Source organism: Pipra filicauda, unplaced genomic scaffold (genome assembly GCF_003945595.2).
Source record: "Pipra filicauda isolate LSUMZ 115617 unplaced genomic scaffold, ASM394559v2 scaffold400_size1120237_pilon, whole genome shotgun sequence".
Lineage (NCBI taxonomy): Eukaryota > Metazoa > Chordata > Aves > Passeriformes > Pipridae > Pipra > Pipra filicauda.
This window is the reverse complement of record NW_024104533.1, coordinates 411,885-432,377: the sequence shown is the minus strand read 5'-3', so window position 1 is coordinate 432,377 and position 20,493 is coordinate 411,885. Positions and strand designations below refer to the sequence as shown.

Sequence of the window (20,493 nt, the reverse complement as noted above, 5' to 3'; positions counted from 1 at the left end):
CCACATCATGATAAAGCTATTTTGCTTTCCAAGTATGTATAAAGTGTTTAATGTTCTGCTCGTAAAATAAAAGGTAGAATTTTAAGAAAACCTACGAAAGCTTTCAAAACAGGACCTGAATAAATGTAAAAGGTGAAGTATTGCTTCAGCCAAAACCCCAATCAGCTTTGATTTTAGTTTTTATCAACGCTAACTTTGCTTATAAGCACATCTGTAAACCCAGAGAGCACTACAGGCATTCAGGTATATTTGAGTGGAGTAAGAAGTGGATGTGGGACAGGGTGAAGTTCGTGGGCACTTCAGTTACAGGTATAGAAACATTTAAGTGTCCTTCGAGCAGAATGTGTGGAAATATTTCTTGCTTGTGTACAAGGGAAGATTTGAACCTGCCCACGGCCACTTGCTACAGACTCACCCATACACAGGGACTGAGAGGGGACGACGAGGCTGGGATGGCAGCCAGGCTTCTCCTCCCTCAGCTGAGGATGCGTTTCACGCTCTTCTCTGAGCGCTCAGCACTACAATTCCCAGTGTAAATTTTACACCATAGCAAGCATGAATTACAACTACCTGCAGTGCATCTGTCATGCTCATCCAAATTTAAGTGAGAAATTTGTCAACTAAGAGATGAGGGCAGCATGCAAAGCAGAATATGATAGAGGATGTGTAATTGTGTATCTGCTAATGAAGTGGGGGTCTGTGCTGTTACCTGAAAAATTTCAGAGCAAAAAAAACCTTTAACACTTGCAAAAATCAAGATTGTTACAGGGGAAAAAACATCTGGAAAACAGATTAAGAAACACGGAGATCTGCTAACACCAAACATCTTCTCCACAGCATAATCAAAAAAATGAACTGTGCAAGAATAAATCCACATGATTTTAGTAAAGATCTTTGCTCATATGGTCTGTGCTTCAGAGTAAGACAAAATCACAAAATTTAGAAGAAAACACAGCATGGCATACAGAGGAATTCCTGATTTCAGCAGTCAGATGAACATAGTCGCAGAACTTGGTTTATACCGCCCTCAGGATTCTCAGCAAAATGATACATTTACACTTACAGCTACAGCCTCAGTATGAATCAGTGGCATTCCTATGGTTAATATTAGTAATACATGTAGCATACTCAGTGACGAGAGTTTTCCAGGAGGTGGTGTGGGCTAGGTACAGTGCCACAGGAGCTGCTGGGATGGCTTTACCCTTTCTTTATGTTAGCAGAAACAACTATTCTCATACCTGAAATAAGAATGACCTCCAAACAAAAATTCAGATGGACACCGCTGCCCAAACCCAGACACATACAAGGCTGTTCGGGATATGAACCACATGGACAAGGAGACTTCACTGTGCATTGCTCTTGTACATACACTTGTGCACCTTTGGAACAGAAAATGCAAAGAAAAGCAGCAAAAAGGCACATGGTCGTGAAGAAAGAGAGAACTCCTGGAGATAGGGGCAACCAGCAGCAAAGTTAACGTACAGAAAAATAACTTCATTTGTTATTTTTCTATACACCCAGCCCTAGAAATACCTGTTTGCATTAATTATCAATTTCTATTCTGATAAAAGACTGGAATAAAATATGTGAACCGTCTTATAGAATAGGCCATGCAATTGTAGCATCATGGCTGTTCAGTAAAGAATATCGGTGGTCCCTTAAGTTGTGTTAAGGACATGTAGTCTACACATATTCTTGGTATGTGCAGGTATCACAGATATGAAATGCAATCCCAACATCCCACCACAAAGACATTTCAAAATTCCCTGCTGTGTCACCGTAATTTTGCATTTGGAAGTTGTACAGAATTGACACCATGTGTGATGGGCACAGGCTGCCCCTAACAGAGACTCCTCCATGGGACAACTCTTGTATGAAGAGTTTAGAGGTCCAGTGAGTAACTGAAAGTCACTGCAGATGGGCTGGCACAACAACTGGTTTGCCAAAGGCCACAAAGGCTAGTGGCAGCCTAAAGCCAATGAAGGTTCAACCCCATGGTTTGTAAGAGTGGGTCGGTTTATGCAAACCTTTTTCCAAATAAAACAAAGATGGATTTGAAATAGTAACCACTACAGCCTCCAAAAGCTACTTCTCTAAGGGTTATCCAGTGGAAAGTTTGATAAAATCACTATTTGAAATCTTACTGTGAATTAACTCTTCTCCTGCCCAAAACATTAACGCACATATTTCCTCCCAAGTCACTCGTATTTAAGGTTGATCAAGCACACAGGATGAATTACGTTCAACAGACAGGATTTCTCTTTGATATTTTAAATCCCTCCTGGCTTCTTAAAAAGGCCTTCTTTTCCTACTCTAATGCTAGGATAACTCTTTACCTGGAGGCTAACATCCAATGAAATTCATGTTCAAAATCCCCTAATTAAGATCACTGAGATGAATTAAAGCAACAAAATAAGCTCACATTGCTTGTTTCCTCTCTCTTGCTTGGCTCCTTATTGATTTCAGAAACAAAACTTCAGTTTGCAAAACTATAAAAGGATCTGCTAAAACATGTCCATTCCTCCAGAACAGCTATGCATTTTCCATGTGATTCCTCCTAGTATTTGGGCAAATAAATACCTTATATTAAAAATATTCTCCTCAACAGATCATAGATGAGATTTATCTGTAAACTACCCATAGCAGGTGATGTCAGGCATTGGAACAGGCTGCCCAGGGAAATGGTGGAATCACCACCTCTTGAAGTGTTAAGAAAACTTGTAGATGTGGCACTTAAGGACATGGTTTAGTGGTGAAGATGGCAGTGCCGGTTTAACAGTTGGACTCAAAAGATCTTAGAGACCTTTCCCAATCTTAACAATTCTACGATTTTGTCTGCATTATAACTCTTCTTTCAGTGTTACGAAAGGGCAAAGGTAGGACACGAGTTTTCTTTTGTTTATTTGGGTCAAAGTTTTTCTTTTAGTCAGAGGACTAAGAAAGAATCACAGCACTGTGCCATAGGGCTGTGGTTCCAGGTAAAAAGGCACTTCAGCTTTCCTTTCACATTTCTTTTTATATGTTTTCAAACGAAAACATAAAAGACAAAAACCTTTAAAAGAGAAATTACAATGTTTTTGGAAAAGACCTATAAAACAGATTAAGGCTTTTGTATCCTGTTCTAAATAAATTTTGTTGGACCATATGAAGACTTGAAGAGTTTGGGTGGCAACCTGACTCACAGGCCAGCTGTGGTCTAACAAAATTTCTCAATTTCTGCCCTCTGATGCCATCTTATCCAAGTACCCTCAGATGAAGGCAAGGAAAGGGATGCATGAGCTGTGGTAGCCTGGAACTGGTTCCCTGGTACGCTGCTCCAACAGAAAGATGAGGTGCCTGTGAATTTCAGTAATATATGCTTAAGCCACTGTGCATTTTGCTGAATTTTGTGCAATTTGCTGAATAAAGTACATATAAAAAGAAACACATTGTTGCTGGACAGTCAGTGCAGAAAGACAAGGCATACCACTTCAACAAATACCACTTCATTACAAACTTTGGGAAAATATTTTAAGATTAAACAGGCTTTCTTTTGTAATTCAGTGGTATGAATAGCAAATTTCCCTTGCCCTCAGCACACCTGCTAGGCACTATGCAGACTGTGCAGAATACAGACTTGGATAGAACAGAAATCAAAAGAAATGCTCCAAAAAGATATTGGAAACACCATAGCATGATTCTTTGGTTGTGTGATCAAACACCTGTTATATTATCTTAAATACACTCACAGAAAACTAAGGCCTACACTTGGCCTACTGCATTGAAACAATTTCTTTTCATTTCTATTAACAACCAGATAAAAATTACTAATATGCATTGGAAATGAGAACTCTGATTAAAACAAAGAATTATCTCTAGTTCCTCATGCTGATGGAGATAAAAGCATGATGTATTATAATGGATATTAAACACAATATCTGCAGTAAACAGTCTGCACTGCAACTTCGAAATCAAAAATCCTTGATGTTGTTCTGTATGAAACACTGTACTGGAAGGAGCACCACAGCAGCAAGATCTGCACTTCCTCCATGGAAGTACAATGTCCTCAGATCAACGTTCCTTTGGGACAGTATGATGAACTGTGGAATTCTTTATACAAGAATTACAAGAACAACATCAAATATTCAATTAACATTCCCTACAGAAGCTCAGTTTACCTTTTACTTTTAAATCTAAAGGCAAAGACCTAGAAAGATTAGTCAATAAAAATGGAGCAAGAATCAGGTACAATGTGCTTATTGTCTTTTATTGATCTCATTATTTACTTAACTAAGCAGACAGAAAATTTTCATTTACTTCCTGAGGAAACATTTCATTTGTATAATTTGCTACAGAGCACAAAGTGCATTTATTTGCAGTAGATTTACTCCTTTTGCTTTGTTTGCTTGCTCTCTGCAAGCCCTAAAAGCACTGCATCAGCTTCCAGCAATGTGGTATCAGTTTTTGCCCCCAAGAACCTCGACGTGAGTTCAAGATCCAGCAGTCTCAGGCGTACTTGGGTTCCTCTCTGATATTTTCTGTAAAGAAAAGGGGAGACAGGTAAGTTTTTTTTAAGCAATGGTCTTGCAATCCCCTAAGGCTGCACTCCTGTCTGCAGACCCAGAGTAGCGGCCCCATAGAAAACCATGTGCTGCAAGAGAAGTCCAACTGTTGTAATGCATCAGCACTAAAACTGCTGGGACAGACACTGTGTACCACCACAGACCCAGTCTCTGCTGACACAATTCTGCCCATGGAAGAGCAGACACCACCAGATCCCACTGTGGGAATTCAGACTCTACAAAAAAGCATTTTATTATACGGGAAACTGTTTGTGTCTTCCATCAAAATATTTTACTGTATCATCTGCTATCATGCAAACAATTATCTGCAGGATAACATATCATCAAAGGGGAGGACAAGTCATCATTAGATCACTGGTGACATTGCTATTATCAAAAAGTATAATGTCAACTAACTATGGTTTATATTTCCAACACTGAGCCTCAGGCAAGGGAACTTTTCTTGTCTTATCCCCTTACCCAAAGAGTGGGTATGATCTGCAAGTTTTTTATTACATATAATTAAAAAGAAACCCCACAACTATTGTCATGAAACATTCTGCCTACAGGCTTGGGTTTTATTGTTTTATGCTCTTTTTTCCCTTCTCTTTTCTTTCAAGTCAGAAGATGCAAGTGTTCAATGTGTTTTTAAAACAGACCCTGTGTTAAGATAGCCAGGCCAAATTAGTGAAGATTTTTAAAACACTAGCTATCTTTTATAATGTACCTGGAGAGATACTGATCGAAGTCCAGCAATAAAACTAAGAATTATTTATTCTTCTTTTGAAAGTTCAAGTCATACTTTTTTTTATTCCCTAGTCAAAGCATAAAGAGCTGAAGATGCATCAAACTTGACCACCTTGAGCAAAAGCAAGTGAAAGTTCGAAAAATTCTCCAGTTACCGACTGGAGAAAATGTAACAGGAGAGTTGGTTGCATGCATTTCCACCTTGTTCATTTTCACCTCCTGCTTGGGCAGACTATCTTCTCTGTCTGACAACTGTTTCCTAGAATGGAGCAAAACTGAACCAGGTTTCAACTTTCTTCAGCTCATCAAACCAAGGTTCATTTGGAAAACTAAACACCTTGAGAAAAGATGCTGGAGTCGCATTTATGGTGGGGTTTGTTTCTGTGTTTTTTTCCATTTTTCTGTCAATGCTATCTTACATCCATTTGCCATGTCTCATGGTTAATCCTGAGTAATATATTTGGTTATGTTCCAAACTGCAAAGGAAGATCATTTGATACATTCACTCTGAGTAGGTATCTGGGGTACAAAAGGTACTTCAGTCAGCAAGGGTTCTGCCAACACTCATCCCAATGAATCCTGGGATGACTGGCATGAGTCCAGCGGAAATAACACATATTGTCTTAAAAATATGAAAGTGAAGGTCCTCATCTGTCCAAAATGCAAGTAACTACTTGTAGTGAAGAGTATGACACAGCTACGAAGACAGAGCACAGCTTATATTTGGTTGCTATCCGAATAGCTGGAAAGGATAAATTCTGTCCCTTTCTCTGTGAAATATTTGCATTTCAAAACAGAACAGTTTCACAACTGATGAGAATTATTCCTGAAAGCTAATGTGCAACACTGCAGTAAGACAAGAGATAAAGAAAATCAAAAGACAGTGTGTAAGAACATAAAAGTGAATGGCATCTTCCAGGATTCGTTAGGCTTATTGAGAAGACAGTTCCCTAAAGAAGTCAGGATGTTTTGGGATAAGAAGGGGAATGAAGAGGAAAAGATTGTCACTGAAGAACCTTAAATGAAGATACCAACTGACTAGAGATTTTAGCTATGTGGGTATACGGAAAAGATCTAAAAAAATTCTCTAGCATGAACCAGACCTTCACCTTACTGACAGTTGCTGGCTAGATGGGTTGACTTTGCATTCAAGCATGAAGTTGTTCTGATCCCTAATAGTATCTTTGGCATAAATTATCATACTTTTCCGCCTTTATCAATGGGGGGAGAGTGGGGATTAGGTTTTGAGAGAAGGCAAAATAAAATGGAAAGAAGGAAATCTGAGAGAGAGAAACGGTCTGTGGAAACAAAAAGAGAGAGCAGACACCTTATAATGAGAAAAAAGGAAGCTTGGGAAGATAGAAAAGAAGGGATATGTGGTAAAATGTGACAAAAGAGCGCATTGAAAACACTGTAGGCAAACAGTGTAGAAATTTAGGAAACTATACAGAGTAGAGCCAAAGAAGAGCAAAAAAGTTCCTGAAAGGAAAAGACTGCATAAAACTATTAAAACCTGACTGACACTAAACTCAGATCTTTGAACTACAACATTCTGTGCTGCTTTTAAAAAGATTAACATGTTTTAAACATAATAAAACTTAAGATTAACATTAGTGGTTCTGTAACAAATTTTAAAGACCAGCCACCCCTCTGCCTTTTTCTCCTGACCCTCCTCCTACAGGAGAAGCGGTTCACAAATAACCTAAAGCAGGACATGAAAACTGGCTTCAGGGCCCAACACTCTTCTACAGAAGATTGAACTGAATGAGGTTTAAATTGAATTAGAAGACTTCTCTTTATCTGACAGCACAGATATTGAGCTGTGTCAATATAGAAATTGGGATAGATACTGAGCTCCATCTTTTTAACTGAAATACAAAATATTATTTTCATCATGCATCTGTTCCTTTTGGGTTGGTTGTAGTCTACAGGGGTGTTTTGCAAGTGAATAGATGAAACTAAGTTTTTTCTAATTGAACTTTTAGAAGGGTGACTCAGAAGCAGGAAAGTCCATGAGGAAAATCTGTACTTGTCATGATTAATGCATCTAATTTTATAACTAAAAAAATAATCTTAAGCATGATGCCCCCCCATTTTAGCATTGCTCACTGTGCAGTCTGCAGAGAACTTTGCTCAAATTTCCAGATGTGAGTTTATTATATATTTGTAATGCAAAATTCAAGCAATTGTATTTTCATAAAAAGAATCAGTCTTCAATGCTGCTTTAGTAACTCAAACAGATTCCAGATACTTTAATTGCACTTAATTATTAAAGAAGGTTTTCCAATCACAGCACATCTGCTTACAAAGAGATCCTGAAGAACATCTCTTTGAGGAGCTGACACAACTGCCAATTTGTATGAATATAAACATTTGGGTTTGTGACAGATGTTCCCTACAGCTAAAACCCTTTAGACTATATGGATGATGTAGAAAAAGTAGAAACATGAATATAACATGCAGTGGTGATCTATCCACCACATTTAGAGCAAGAGGAAATAATAGGTTGCTCTATGCATAATAATCATATTCTATCCATGAAAGTATTATCCTTAAAACAGATAAAACTATCCTATGGTTAACGCAGAAGCTTGAAGCAGGAGCCAGAAACAAAGCAGGCATTTTATTATTTTCTAGAATGGTGGCCTAGGAGACACAGGACACCAGCATAAAAAGAAAGAAACCATCTACCTTCTCCATTTTGCAAAAGGACTTGCTTTATTTTTAAGTAACAATGCTGGTATTCAAGATCATCCTATCCAATGACCATCAGTAGGAACCATTAACCTTCAGCCAACCCCCAAGCACTGTGTTTCTCAAGGATCCACATGTTTTCCTCATGCCACTTCCTATTGCCGGGTAAGAGTATTAAATTGACTGAGAAGTAGACAAAGGTGTTTAGTTGCATAAATAAGTGATGGCATGGGAATATTCTATAAAACCTAAAAAAAATATTTTGCAAGCAGAGTCAAAGTTTTCTCCACTTCTGTAGAATTTATGTACAACAGCTATGAATTTTAACTCCACTTTTGAATGGAAGCACTCTGCCTAACACCCAGCTTCAGAGCTGGGAATCCATCAGCTGCTGTTGCTAAGTCATTAACCCATTTCAGGCCAGTGTTGGCAAAGCACCCACTATAGCATCCCCAGAAAACTTTGCCTGACCTTCGGCCAAGAATCCATGGGCTACGAAAAGCTTTCTCTAGTTTGAATGTGTGCCTGCAGGCTTCTCTCCAACTCTAGAGCGGGCAAAGCACTAGGTACAAGGTATACCTTTCCTCAAACATCTGCTTGCAGAAGATGATGTTAAGTTGGAGGCAACCCAAATAACTGCTTTAGTGCTCCTTATAATTTTTGAACTGTCGCAGAAAAGAATTAGAAAAGAAGCAAGATGAAAATCCTTTTTCTTATTTGAACCATAAGTCTGTGCAACCGTACATCACCAATGTAACACAGTATGCAAGAGCACAGAGAAACACCCAGTACACCCTTGCTAATGCTGCTAAAGAAATTTTAAAAGCAAATACAAAAATCAAAGTTTATGTCCTCTTATTACATTAAAAATAGGGCCTTTTATCATCACATGCAAATATTAAACTACTGTGTCTTAACTTACATAAAGTAGGTCTTCTCTTTGCTGAACAAATGAGCAGCACAGCATGCACTTCCAAATTCAAGCAACTTGGAAGCTTCCTTCTGACTCACTATATCCCTTTTATTGCAACTTGGATCCAATGCTAATCCTTTCACTTTTGCACTGAAGCTTTTACTCTCTCAAAATCTTCATGGTAAATTAAAGGGTTCAGCCAAAAACCCCCAAACTCTTCAGTCAAGATTTTAAACTTGTAATTTTTAAAACATAAGTAATTTCATTATGTCCTCTTAAAATATATGAAGAAACAAAAAACCCCAATACTTTTACATAATAAAATTGGAGATGGAACATATGGAATGATGTATTTCAGCTCTTGCTAACCTTCAAGAATGCTGGGGGGGAAATGTTCTTTTTTAAATTTAAGTCATTCCAGGTTACAGTGAAAAGTTTACAAATGGAGTTAACATGGAAAACAATGAGCATGTAAAAACAAGGAGGCTTCAACTAAAAATGGGGATCCTAATTACACCGTTTTCTACCAAGAAAATGGGACAGTAGTTTTGCAGGTGTGCAATTTCACATGCAAAGGAAGCATCCTCATTAGTACGTGGCATTAAGAACTTTATTCAAACTCTAAATTATAGGTGTCGACATTAAAGCATTTTGTTAAACTATCCAATATTTAAAACTGCATGTGATCACGAATTACTAAGCAGTCCTTTTTCTACTAAAACTACTCAAGTTATTAGTTTAAAATTTAAAGCAACAAAGCTTCTATTCTTGGAAACTGCTACAAAAATAACAAGACCATTACAGAAATGGTTGAATCTCACCAGGTCTTGGCTTGTATTTCTCACTCATTTCAAAAATGCATTCACAGATACCCTCTATTCCGTACTATAAAAATACAGGACTGATATTTTAAGGGAAGTGGAATGCTTTGTCTTATATTCCCTCTACTTTGTTACTGGTTTCCAGTCCCCGTTGCCTCCTTTTGGAGCAGTACGAAGCTGATTGAACTAGCTAGGGCTGGCTACAACCACCCTCACCCACTATCCATTCTTCCATGCCACCTGTCCCAGCCTCATGAGCACGCATTTCTGAATGGAGAAGGGAGGTAACTATTAAACATGTTTTTTTAATTCCTACACCCAGGGTGTCATTTAAAGAATTTAATTTGAATTTTTTACATTTTTTGCATCATTATTTTTTAGCATCTCCCAACACATTCTGGTGATGGTTTTCAAAAACTGCAATAAAAGGAATACCTGAGTTATCTCCCATACAAAATTGATTAATACGAACCACTGTAAAGACAGTGTTGGAGTTGAGCCACAGTACTCTCAGCGAATGCCATGAGAAGTCTTGATATCTTTCACTTTTGGACTGTGAGAATTTCTGTTTTTTTCAGATCTATTATTCAAGAAGCTTTGTTTCAGTGTCTTAACACAGTACAGAACAGTTTTAAAAAATTCTTGTTTCATTTTCTCTTTTTTTTTTTTCTTATTATATGAAAGACATCATATTATCAATCTCAGAAAAAATACAACAGCAGCAAAGGTAGTAAAACAAATTGACCATCGCTTTTTCTCCAGATTTTTTTGTTCACCGTTCTTACTACCATTCAAATCCACTCAAAATCACCCTGTAGCTCCTCACTAGTAATACTGAAATGACGACGCATCCCCAGAAGCAAGTCCACCTCTAACTGACCCCAGCCAGCAGCAAAGCACTGCAGCTGGAAGTGGAACAAAGCTGTGTGTGGAACAATTCATCTTGTTTCTCAAAAATGTGTTGAAGCATTCACAGATGCTGCCCAAGCCAATGCTGGTCTCAACTTTAAGAGAAAAGGGAGCCCCTATACCTGGCTTAAGGAGTTACCCTGGCACAGATCTCTAAGATTTTTGTATAGGTCACCCTCTGATACCCTACAGGGAAGGAGCTCCTCAAAAGCACACCACTTCCCAGAAACACCTCACGCGTTGCCAGTGTACACAAAATTCCTGTTCAGCAGAAATATGGATGAAATTAGCAGACTGCTGTCAAGAGGAAGGCTGTGTAGCTCCACACTTCTTGCTGAAGTGGCTTTTTCCAGTGAGGTACACACTGCACATCTAGCAACGGGGGGACAACAATCCTGCAATCAGCAGCTCCACACAGCAGTCATAACAGACACACACCCCACAGTATAAGCTCCTAGGCAATGTTGGGACAAAAAGGTCAAATCCTAGCTTTGAATGTTAGAGTGAGATGCCAGAAAAGTGGCAGCAGAAAGGTAGTGGGAATTCTGCACAGAGCAGAACATGGGATGGTAAGAGAGAGACTGAAAGAGTAGTATCTCGGTGTAGTATCCTGCTGTCTGCCTTTCTTTAAAGGCTATTAAAGAGGAGACAAAGACCATGCATAAAACTCAATAACAATGTAAATATCTGGATCTGTTATTGAAAAGACTGAGCTGTCTGTACAGAAAGAAAATACTGGTATTTAAAGGTGCTTAAATCTATCTGGCAAAAGCATGTAATATTAGGAAAGTGAAGTCCAACGAATGCAGGTGAAAACGACAATTTGTAAATAATATTGATGAACCACTAGGAAAAAACTCCAAGCATTGAGATTTTTCAGCCATTGACAGTTTCAGCTGAAGAGATGTCAAAACAAATGTGCTAGTTCAGTTCAGGATAACCTGCTGAAATGTCATGTCTCATGACACAGTAAAGTTCTGAGAGATGACATGAAGGTCCCTTCTGGCTTAAATTTTATTAATCCATTATTTATTACCACAACATCTAGTCATTCAAATAAGGGAGGGATGCTCAAAATAGGATTTTCAAAGCATCTCTGTTCTCTGCAATCAAACACTTCACAAAAAATACTCCAAGGCTGCTGGCTACATTCTATCAGAAAATACAGTCCCAATTCCTGTGACTCATCAATCCATTGCCACTTCATCTGTATTTGTTTCCTACTCAATTTGTTTTCCTCCTTCCTTGAATTAAGCAAGCAAACATGCTCTCATTTCTTCTGAGCATTTACCATTTGTGACACCTGCTTAATAATTTTTCAGAATATTTTTGTTCCTTGCACTAAGTCTATACTTTTACAAGGAAAAAAGGTTAGACTCTGATAGATAGAAGCAGAGATTCTAGATACTCGGCTACATAAAAGCCTCTCCTATTCTTGGAAGCATTTAGCAGAATGCTGTAAGACTGTGTGAAACCATCAGATTGAATAACAGTCATTGTCACCTTGTGTTTTGGAACAACAGTGCACAAGCAGATCCTTTGGCAAACATCCTTAAAACCAACAGGTGCTTTATGCACCTGAGGAAGTCCAAAGCCAACCCCCACTTTGCACTGACCACCATCTAAGACAGACATTTGAAATGAATACCACAAAGAGTTTGGGGATATTAGCTAGATGCTGATGCAAAAAACCCACTGAAAGATTTGAGTATTCCCCTGGCCAACCGGAGCTTACGGAAGCAAGCACACCACTAATGGCACTGGATGTACGGACACTTGGGGGAAAATAACTACTGAACAGACTGGTATGAGCAGCAGAGTTTGGGGGTCACTCTACCATTAGGGGGTATAATATTATCCCCATTTATGTTTATGGAGCTGTCCAAAACCATACCTTCTTGGTCAAGCCCTGGCAGCTTCCTTCTGTGAGACCCTTCCGTGTCCACTCTCGGCTACTGAGACACTATTGGCAGCTGACCAGAAGTGGAAGAGACATAGGTGAATGAAACATATAAGTTTTCAGTCCTACAGCTAAAAGAAGGCAAATGCAAAGTCTGACAAGAAATGTTTTATAATTATCACGGAAAAGCATCACACAAACCATTGTGAAGACACTGTCAAGCTCTGCTATTACAATGATATCAATAAACAATGGCATTTGTATCTACGACAGAAAAAAAAAAGCCAAAGGTGCCAAATATTTAAATTTAATTCTGTTCCAGTATGGACATTCAGAACCTCAACAAAATTTCTTAGTTGGAAAAACACTTCTAATTGTTTACCTCAATTCAAATACAACCTAAAGTACCCAATATTTAATTACTAGAACAGACCAAAACATTTTTGCTGTAAATTTTGCTACAGTCCCTGGAAGAATCAATTGGCATTCACTAAAACTTCTGAGACAGGATCATTCCCTTTTTAGAGAAGGAATCCACAGAATAATCTATATTTTAAAATGTACTTCATATCACATCAAAGTTGAATGCTGTAACCTTTTCTCCATGGCATACTGAGGTAAGCTTTGACAAATGAAACTTGCAAGAGGTGGCTCCTGTCATCCAAGAACTTGTATCAGATATAGTTTTGTCATCATACAATAATTTATGCCAATTGCTTTCTCAGTCTATAATGTAAAGCACATCCTTTAACTTGAGAGAAAAATAAAAGAAAGTCTTCAGTCCAAATTGTTATTTTTTCCAGTGTTTTTAACTATGCAAAGAACTATTTTGATTAAAATATTGCTTTGTAACTTATAAAATGTTAAAAAATAAAGACTATATACTTAAATTTATATTAAAAAATTAGCCAGTTATTTTACACAACTTAAAAAAGCCCCATGGCCCATCATGCTTATGGGCATCAGAAGCCAGGCAAACTGCTTAAAAGATAAAAGCAGTAGCCAAGTGGAAAAAAGAAAAAAGCAAACGCACATGAAGTATGCTCTAGCTCACACTCTTCTCTCCTTCTTCCCACAATTAATCACTGTTGTAGTTCCTATCCCTTCTCTTTCCCATGCTGGAACCTTGTCTCAGTCAGATACTTTTCATGTAGATAATCCTAAACCTTCAGCCCGTCACATTTCAAATGCCCTTTGCACAATACTGTTCTAGTTTTCTTCTTAATAGATGTGGTCTCAGCCTTACTCTCTTTCAACACTTAATCCATCTCCCCTAACTGTAACTTCTCTGATCTCTCACTGCATCCCTGGGATCTCTGAGCAGGCATTTCCAGTTTTCTTTTCCTAAACCATGAAAAACTATTAGGCATTTTTCTTGTCTTCTCTTACTTACTGCCTTCTCATTCATTCTAGTCCCAGCTCATTTATGCATCCAATCTCATTCTCCTTTAAGTTTCTCACCCCATCACAGTTTTCTCTTTCATCAGTACCAACTAAGTTCAGGTGTCTTCTTTTTCTTGCCATGCTTCTCAGTTTTCTCACTCAGCTGACTCCAGTCCCCTTGCACCAGCCATTCTGGAAGGTCTCTTATAAGAGTTTATAAATAATAGATTTTTTTATTATAAATAGTAGGTTTTGATAATCCAGACATGGTTCTTATCAAAATTCAAATCAAACTGCCCCTTACTGTCAGGGTAATGATACTAGCTATGGGAACAATGACAATGAATTTAAAAACCTACTCAGCTTTGGTGCTCAATCCTCAAGCTTGGTACAGCTTGGAGAAGTTGTCATATAGGAAAAACTTCAGCAAACCAGGATAATTCACATACTGTCAGCAGCTTTTTGCAGACACATCTTCTAACATTGCTCTCATGCTCCCATCTGGACTGATGGTAAGTACTGTCTATGTCCTCTCTTTGTCTTTAAACCTCATCATAGCTACAAATTGGATTTATTCCTCTCTTAGGAGACCTGGAGGCAGAAGACACGTAGGGAGGATAGAATGGCTATTCCAGTGGCACTGAGAGATGGTAACCATGTCAATGTAAGGGCTGGCATATACAGGCAGACAGAGTACGGAACTGCTGAACAGCTGAAGCAGATACCCGAATTCTCAGTTGCACTGGAATCCACAGGAGAGATGGCAAAGGTGCTAAAGACGGGGGAAGGTTGAGCACTAATGGCTTGGGGTCTCAGGGAGACCCAACCATGGGAGTGGGGAGCAGGGTCTGAAGGAGATACAAGTTGAGAAATACAACTTTACAGAATGTGGGTGAGGTCTGTGGAGAATATTTGGTTGGCGAGTTGGTGAGTTTGAGCAAAAAGGAGGAAGAACTGCATGGGACTCTAAGACAAGAGGAACTGGAGGTACCATATGGTTCCCCTTTATCAGTCAGCTAAGGCTGAGGGAGGACTGCTCCTTCCCAAAGGCATGCTGGAAAGTATCAGACTCTTCCCAGAACTCCCTATTCCCACGTCTCCTTCTGGCTGTTGGTGCCTACTCAAAAGCACTGATATCACATCCGCCCTCTGGCTTGCTCAGTCACTCTTACTGTTCACCTGTGGCAAAAGTAAAGTCACATTTACATAACAGTTGGTCTGTAAGATGCAGTATATGCAGATTGCTCAGAGAACTGCAAGACACTCAGCTAAAGATTTTAGCTAAAAATGTCTGACAATACCAACACTATGGTCTGAAAAAGCTCAAAGAGGATAAAACAGGATCTGGCAGGGGAAAAGTCCCCCTGCAAAAACAGATTACAAAACTATTTCCAGTGCACACAAATCATCTTGAAGCATCACTGAGTGTGCTACACCACAGAACATTACCCAACATTTTAAGGTATGTCAAATAATACTTCCTGAAGTTTCAATTCCTTGTTAGAGTCCATTTATCTGAATGCCTCAAGAGCAATCTCAGCTACATTATGAATGAACAATACGAATAAATACTGAACAGACTTTTTGATGAAAACGAGTTCATGGTGCTCCTGTAAAAGGGACATTTTCAGATTTGGTCAGGAACATTTCTTTGCAAGCTAACACTGCATTATTCATGTCAATGGCTTTCGCATTTAATAAAAGTCTACTCAGAGATAATATGAAAATGCTACTGGGGAGTGGTGCCTTAAAAACGCAACTGGTTTGACACTGTCAGTTTGATTTTCAAGAACTGGCAAGGAAGAGTGTGAATGACGGAGAAGGCTCACTTCTCTGCAGAATGTCATGCACCTGCCTTTGAGAAAACCAAATATTCGATGGTTCCACTTTCTGCTAAAAAGCTCTAATATTAATAGATCTTGACCAGAGTCAGGAGAGGGACAGTTTTCAGATGTGTTTCAGACTTTAAAAAAATGTGTTTCATGAAATACAGTGAAACAGATGAGGAAAATGTATAAAGAATATCCAAGAAGAACATGGTGGGTTTGGGCAAGGAGTTATCAGTGAGACAGGTCACCTAGCAAGCCTGGCAACCTGTTGCACACAGTGCTGACAGGAGTGAGCTCAGATTACTAAAGGCAACTTTTAGAAACACTAAATGCAGGGAAAAGCCATCCAAAAGATCATGAAACAAGGTAGTATCAGATACTGTTATGATATTAGAAATTACAAAAGTCAATTTAATGTTATAATGCTTGAGGTTAAGGGAATATAGACTATCACTGAATAGAACTATCAAAAGGAACTTAGAAGGAACATCAGAAAACTTAGTTTTGGAGGCAATAAAGAAGAAATGAACAGTTGGTCTCAGACATGAGGCAGAAATGGCAGTTGCAGGTTGGAAGTAGACAAGGAGGGATCTCCAGGGAAAGCTAGGATAGAAACTGTGCTGCTGGATACCGCATTAGAATGTGTCCTGGGTTCCTAAAACGAAAGCAGAAGAAGGGCAGGAAGCCTTTCCAAAGGGAATTCTGTTTAGGGGACACTAACACTGAAACAGGATCATGCTTACAATTTTAAAAGGGGGAATGGAAAAAGAGGGAAAAGCTTAGAGTAAGTATAATCTATGCCATTCTGTGAAATCAGAGAGACAAACAAGAAATAAGTCTCAGGGAAGAAAACAGCTTATTTAAAATGTAAAAAATAGGTGTATTCATGATAGCAGATCTGCATCCAGTATGTGGAGTACACCTGGAAACGAACTAGCAATACCTGTTGTGACATCGTACAAGGAGAAGAGCCACTTCCTGACCTACTTGTTTGGCTTTATGCCTTCTATAAGCACTTTATTCCTTCTGGTCAGTATAGAGAATTAAACACACAACACATAAATATGGACTGACAAAGTGTATCAAATAAGGCTGTGGTTCTTTTTTTTCCTAGGTGTGGAAAGATGAAAGCTCTACAGAAAATTAAATCATTACATCTTTCTCCACAGTGAGGAAACTAGAGATAGATAAAAATACCTGGGGAAAAAAGGACAGAAGTTTCTGTCATCAGAGGAACAAACTGAGAAATAAAATATTTAACGGTTATTATACAGTCAGGTAAGTTTCCCTTTTATAGTCTCACCTCCAAATTCTCCCTAGAAGCAGTTTCTTCAAGGAATTTTTCGTCTATAAACTGTTTCTTCAGCCATTTTGAAATGTAGCCATAGCTCATTTTTTCCAGCTTAAACTGTGCAATCTTTCAACTGGATCTATACAGGCAGACCTTTCATATCAGAACACATTTATTGGGGGGGTATCAAACTGCCAACCAAAAGAGTAAAAGTCATGACAAAATCCGTGTATGCTTCAGGAATGGAGATAAAAAATAACATGATATGAGCAGAAGGAACTTGATCTAGACCCCCAGTTTCCAGGTCTGTGTTTCTCTTGCTTGATACCATCAACAACAGAAAAGCTGGATTCAGAGCTTTAAGTTGGCAACATCTTCAACTGTGCCCAAAGAAGAACCATGTTCTTTGGCAGGCTGTAGCACAAGAAACAATTTGAATGGGCTATAACCTTTTCTGTATAAAAGCTCAGTCAAACACTTAATGCTAGTAGTTTCTAGTTTTAAACAGAAGTTAATTTAAAATTTTAAGCTGTTTTCTTAGACCTTTTATACAGAAAAGTCAGAAGACAGGTCCTAGAAATAATTTAGAAGAAGGTATGTATCACATCAGATCTTCATAGCAATAAAAAATGGAGAGCTGAAAGTACGACAGCTCTATCTTCACAGTCAGAGCACTTTCCTTCGCTCACCATGTGCCGCTGGTAAGACTTGTCCTCAACGCAGCAGAACTGCTGCAGATGCCTGGGACAAATCCCATGACCATCCAAACTATGCCAACCATACCTTGTGTGACTGCTTGCCAAGGAGAGGGTGTTATTAGCCAGGCTTGGCTCAAACAATTCACTGCCCACAAAGCTACTTTAATGTACTGTCTCTACTGGGGAAAAAAACACAGTAATCCAACAATACATTACGATACTTTCCCATCACTGCAGCAATTCCCACCACAGGCAACACTTTGTCTCCAACAAAGAAGCCTCACATTCTGCGCCTGCAAAAAAACCTATCCATACTGTAGGGATGCCAAGAGGAACATCTGTGTGCTCAGAAGGACAGAAAACTGGCTTTTTGTGTGCGTATGTGTGTGTGTGCCTCGGTGAAAGAGATGGGGGCGGGGAGCTCATAGACAATAGCTTGTGTGACTGCCTGGTAAGGAAATGCTCTTTCATTCCCTTCCTCCTCCCTTTAATTTATTTTTTAATCTGAACAAGGGAGTCAAACAGCCGCAGTAGTTATCAACTACTTCCCCAAGCCTAATGAAAAGGGTTAAGTTTCTCCCACATCACTAGTTTTAGCTCAGATTTATTTTTATCAGAAATAATTTCTTTAGGCATTAAACACATACATCTACTTTTCATCAAATTGTATGAGGACTCTGGGTCTACTTGTCCATTTATCACAAATTATTATGACTGTAATAATGACATTCATCAAATGCCGAACTGCAGATAGCAAAATGTCTCCTACAAGGTGGATGCACTCATGGGCTTAGATTATGAACAATGGGAAGTTCAAAAAGATGAAAAAATACTCAGATAAAAAAAGTACAAATACTGCTGCCTTTCTGAATTGTTGGGTCACTTGGAGAGCAACATAAAAAACATGAACCACGAACTTGCACTACCATGAAATTAATGCCATAAAGCAATGAAAACCAGTCCAGTGGAAGTAAATTATTACAGAAAGCCCCTCTACAGAGGGCTTACCAATAAACATTTATATTTTGTTTTTTTAAGACCTACTTTATCTGCTATTCAAATAATCCAACAATTCTTTACTGATGGATTGGTGGCACTGTCCTGGCCCAGTAAAGTTTAAATATGTGCAAGTTCCTGGCTACATGTAAAAGTTAGAAGAAACTGTAATGTTTTTCTTCTGGAGCTATGCCCTACTAATGCCACATTCTCCTTTTCTTCCTGCCTATTTTCCAGCTACTCCATCCCACCACGTGTGGTGCCATCTAATCATCTAACAGAGACCATTAACTTGAACTGCTTCATGTCTCATCTTTAACTCCAGCACCTCCAAAACTGGGAACAAGTGGCCAGAGAATCAATTAGCAGCAACTTATCTGTTTCCCCAAATATTTGCAACTCTTTAACTAAGGGTCTGAAATTACATCCCCTTCATTCTGGGGAAAACAGAGCCAGGAGATACAAATCTGGAATAAAACTAAGCCTTTCAATCCTCCTCTCAAACATCCCCTTGCTGGGAACGTGCTTCAGCAAAACAGGCAGGTTTTGACATACCTATTGCACATGAGACAAAGAATATTACATTTTCTGCTCACAGTGTTATCTTAGTCTACCTTCTCCAGAGAGGAAGTTGAGTTACAGGAGCTCCCACAACTCCTGCCCACAAAGAAAGGGAATAAAACAGCTCTGTCATCTGGAAGAGGTGTCCACAGCATTTTACTCTGGATTTGGAGACATCACTCCAGCATTTACACTTTAGGAGACTCAGTACAGACAGGAATGAGCTCAGGTGTGCAGAGTTCAGTTCTGGTAGGGCTCCCTGAGTGTGGAAGCAGTCCAAGCACCTCTGCTGGGCAGATCTTGATTACCAAACCATGCAGATCTAAACTGCTTCTCTATGAATGCAACACGTTTCCACTCTACTCTTCCTATTTTCCTCTACACTTTAGGCACTTAACTGAAACTCCCCATGTAACTTCCTTCACTAGCCCCCACCTTCTCCTTATCAGCATTTATTTGATTTTAAAAATGTCACCAGAATTTTTTCTAGCCTGTGTCACAGGATACAAGCATTCAGTGAGAACATTTCTCCTAGACAATGCTTGCAGCAACTCCTAGAACACCAAGACCCTTGGCCTTTATCCTGCATTTCTGAACTGGAAAAGGGAAGCTGTTAACATGCTGTCTCATTTTCTCTCTCTTCCCTACCACTGCTGTACATTCTATACCCAACCCTTAATAATATGCAAAAAATATTCAAACCCTGTATCACGATCTCCTTAATTCATCACCGCAGTTCCTTTGTAGTGCCTCCAAGTCCTGATCTTCAAGTCCTACTGCTATATTGCTCACTACTACTAAGAAAATAAAAGCCCACATCTTCTTTGTGTGCAGTAATTCTGCCAAGGTCTTCACTTTTCAATCAGAATTTATTTCTCTGTGGTTCTGAAAGCTTTTCCCCAAATTATGTGCAAAATCACAGGAACAGACTTCAAGCTCCGTCCCCATTTTTCTTTTATCTGCAAAAGATTCTATTGTACATTTATGCTTATATTCTTAAAAATCACTAAAAAGATACTTCAAGACTCCAAAGATTTCAAAAAGTTATAAAATGCACTATGCCTTTCTATAGACACAGGAAACCGTTCTACAGCAAATGGTAGTGGTATGTTCACCTTTAGTTTCTGACAAGTAAGAATGAGTTTTGTATTTTAATAGGTTTTGAAGCTGTTCTGGAATAGTAAACTAAATACATTTTGCCAGTGAATTA

The 20,493-nt window shown here is 38.8% G+C and overlaps 1 protein-coding gene across 1 annotated transcript in view; it reads right to left on the bottom strand.

Annotated features, from left to right (window-relative positions):
* Nucleotides 1-4,220: 4,220 nt before the first annotated feature.
* The window catches only part of TPD52 (tumor protein D52), a 118,702-nt gene continuing 102,429 nt past the window's right edge, over nucleotides 4,221-20,493 (bottom strand). Inside the window, exon 7 of the mRNA XM_039385304.1 lies at nucleotides 4,221-4,517. Within this exon, the coding sequence (XP_039241238.1) occupies nucleotides 4,364-4,517 (154 nt within the window). The 3' untranslated portion in view covers nucleotides 4,221-4,363. The remainder of the gene's footprint in view (nucleotides 4,518-20,493) is intronic.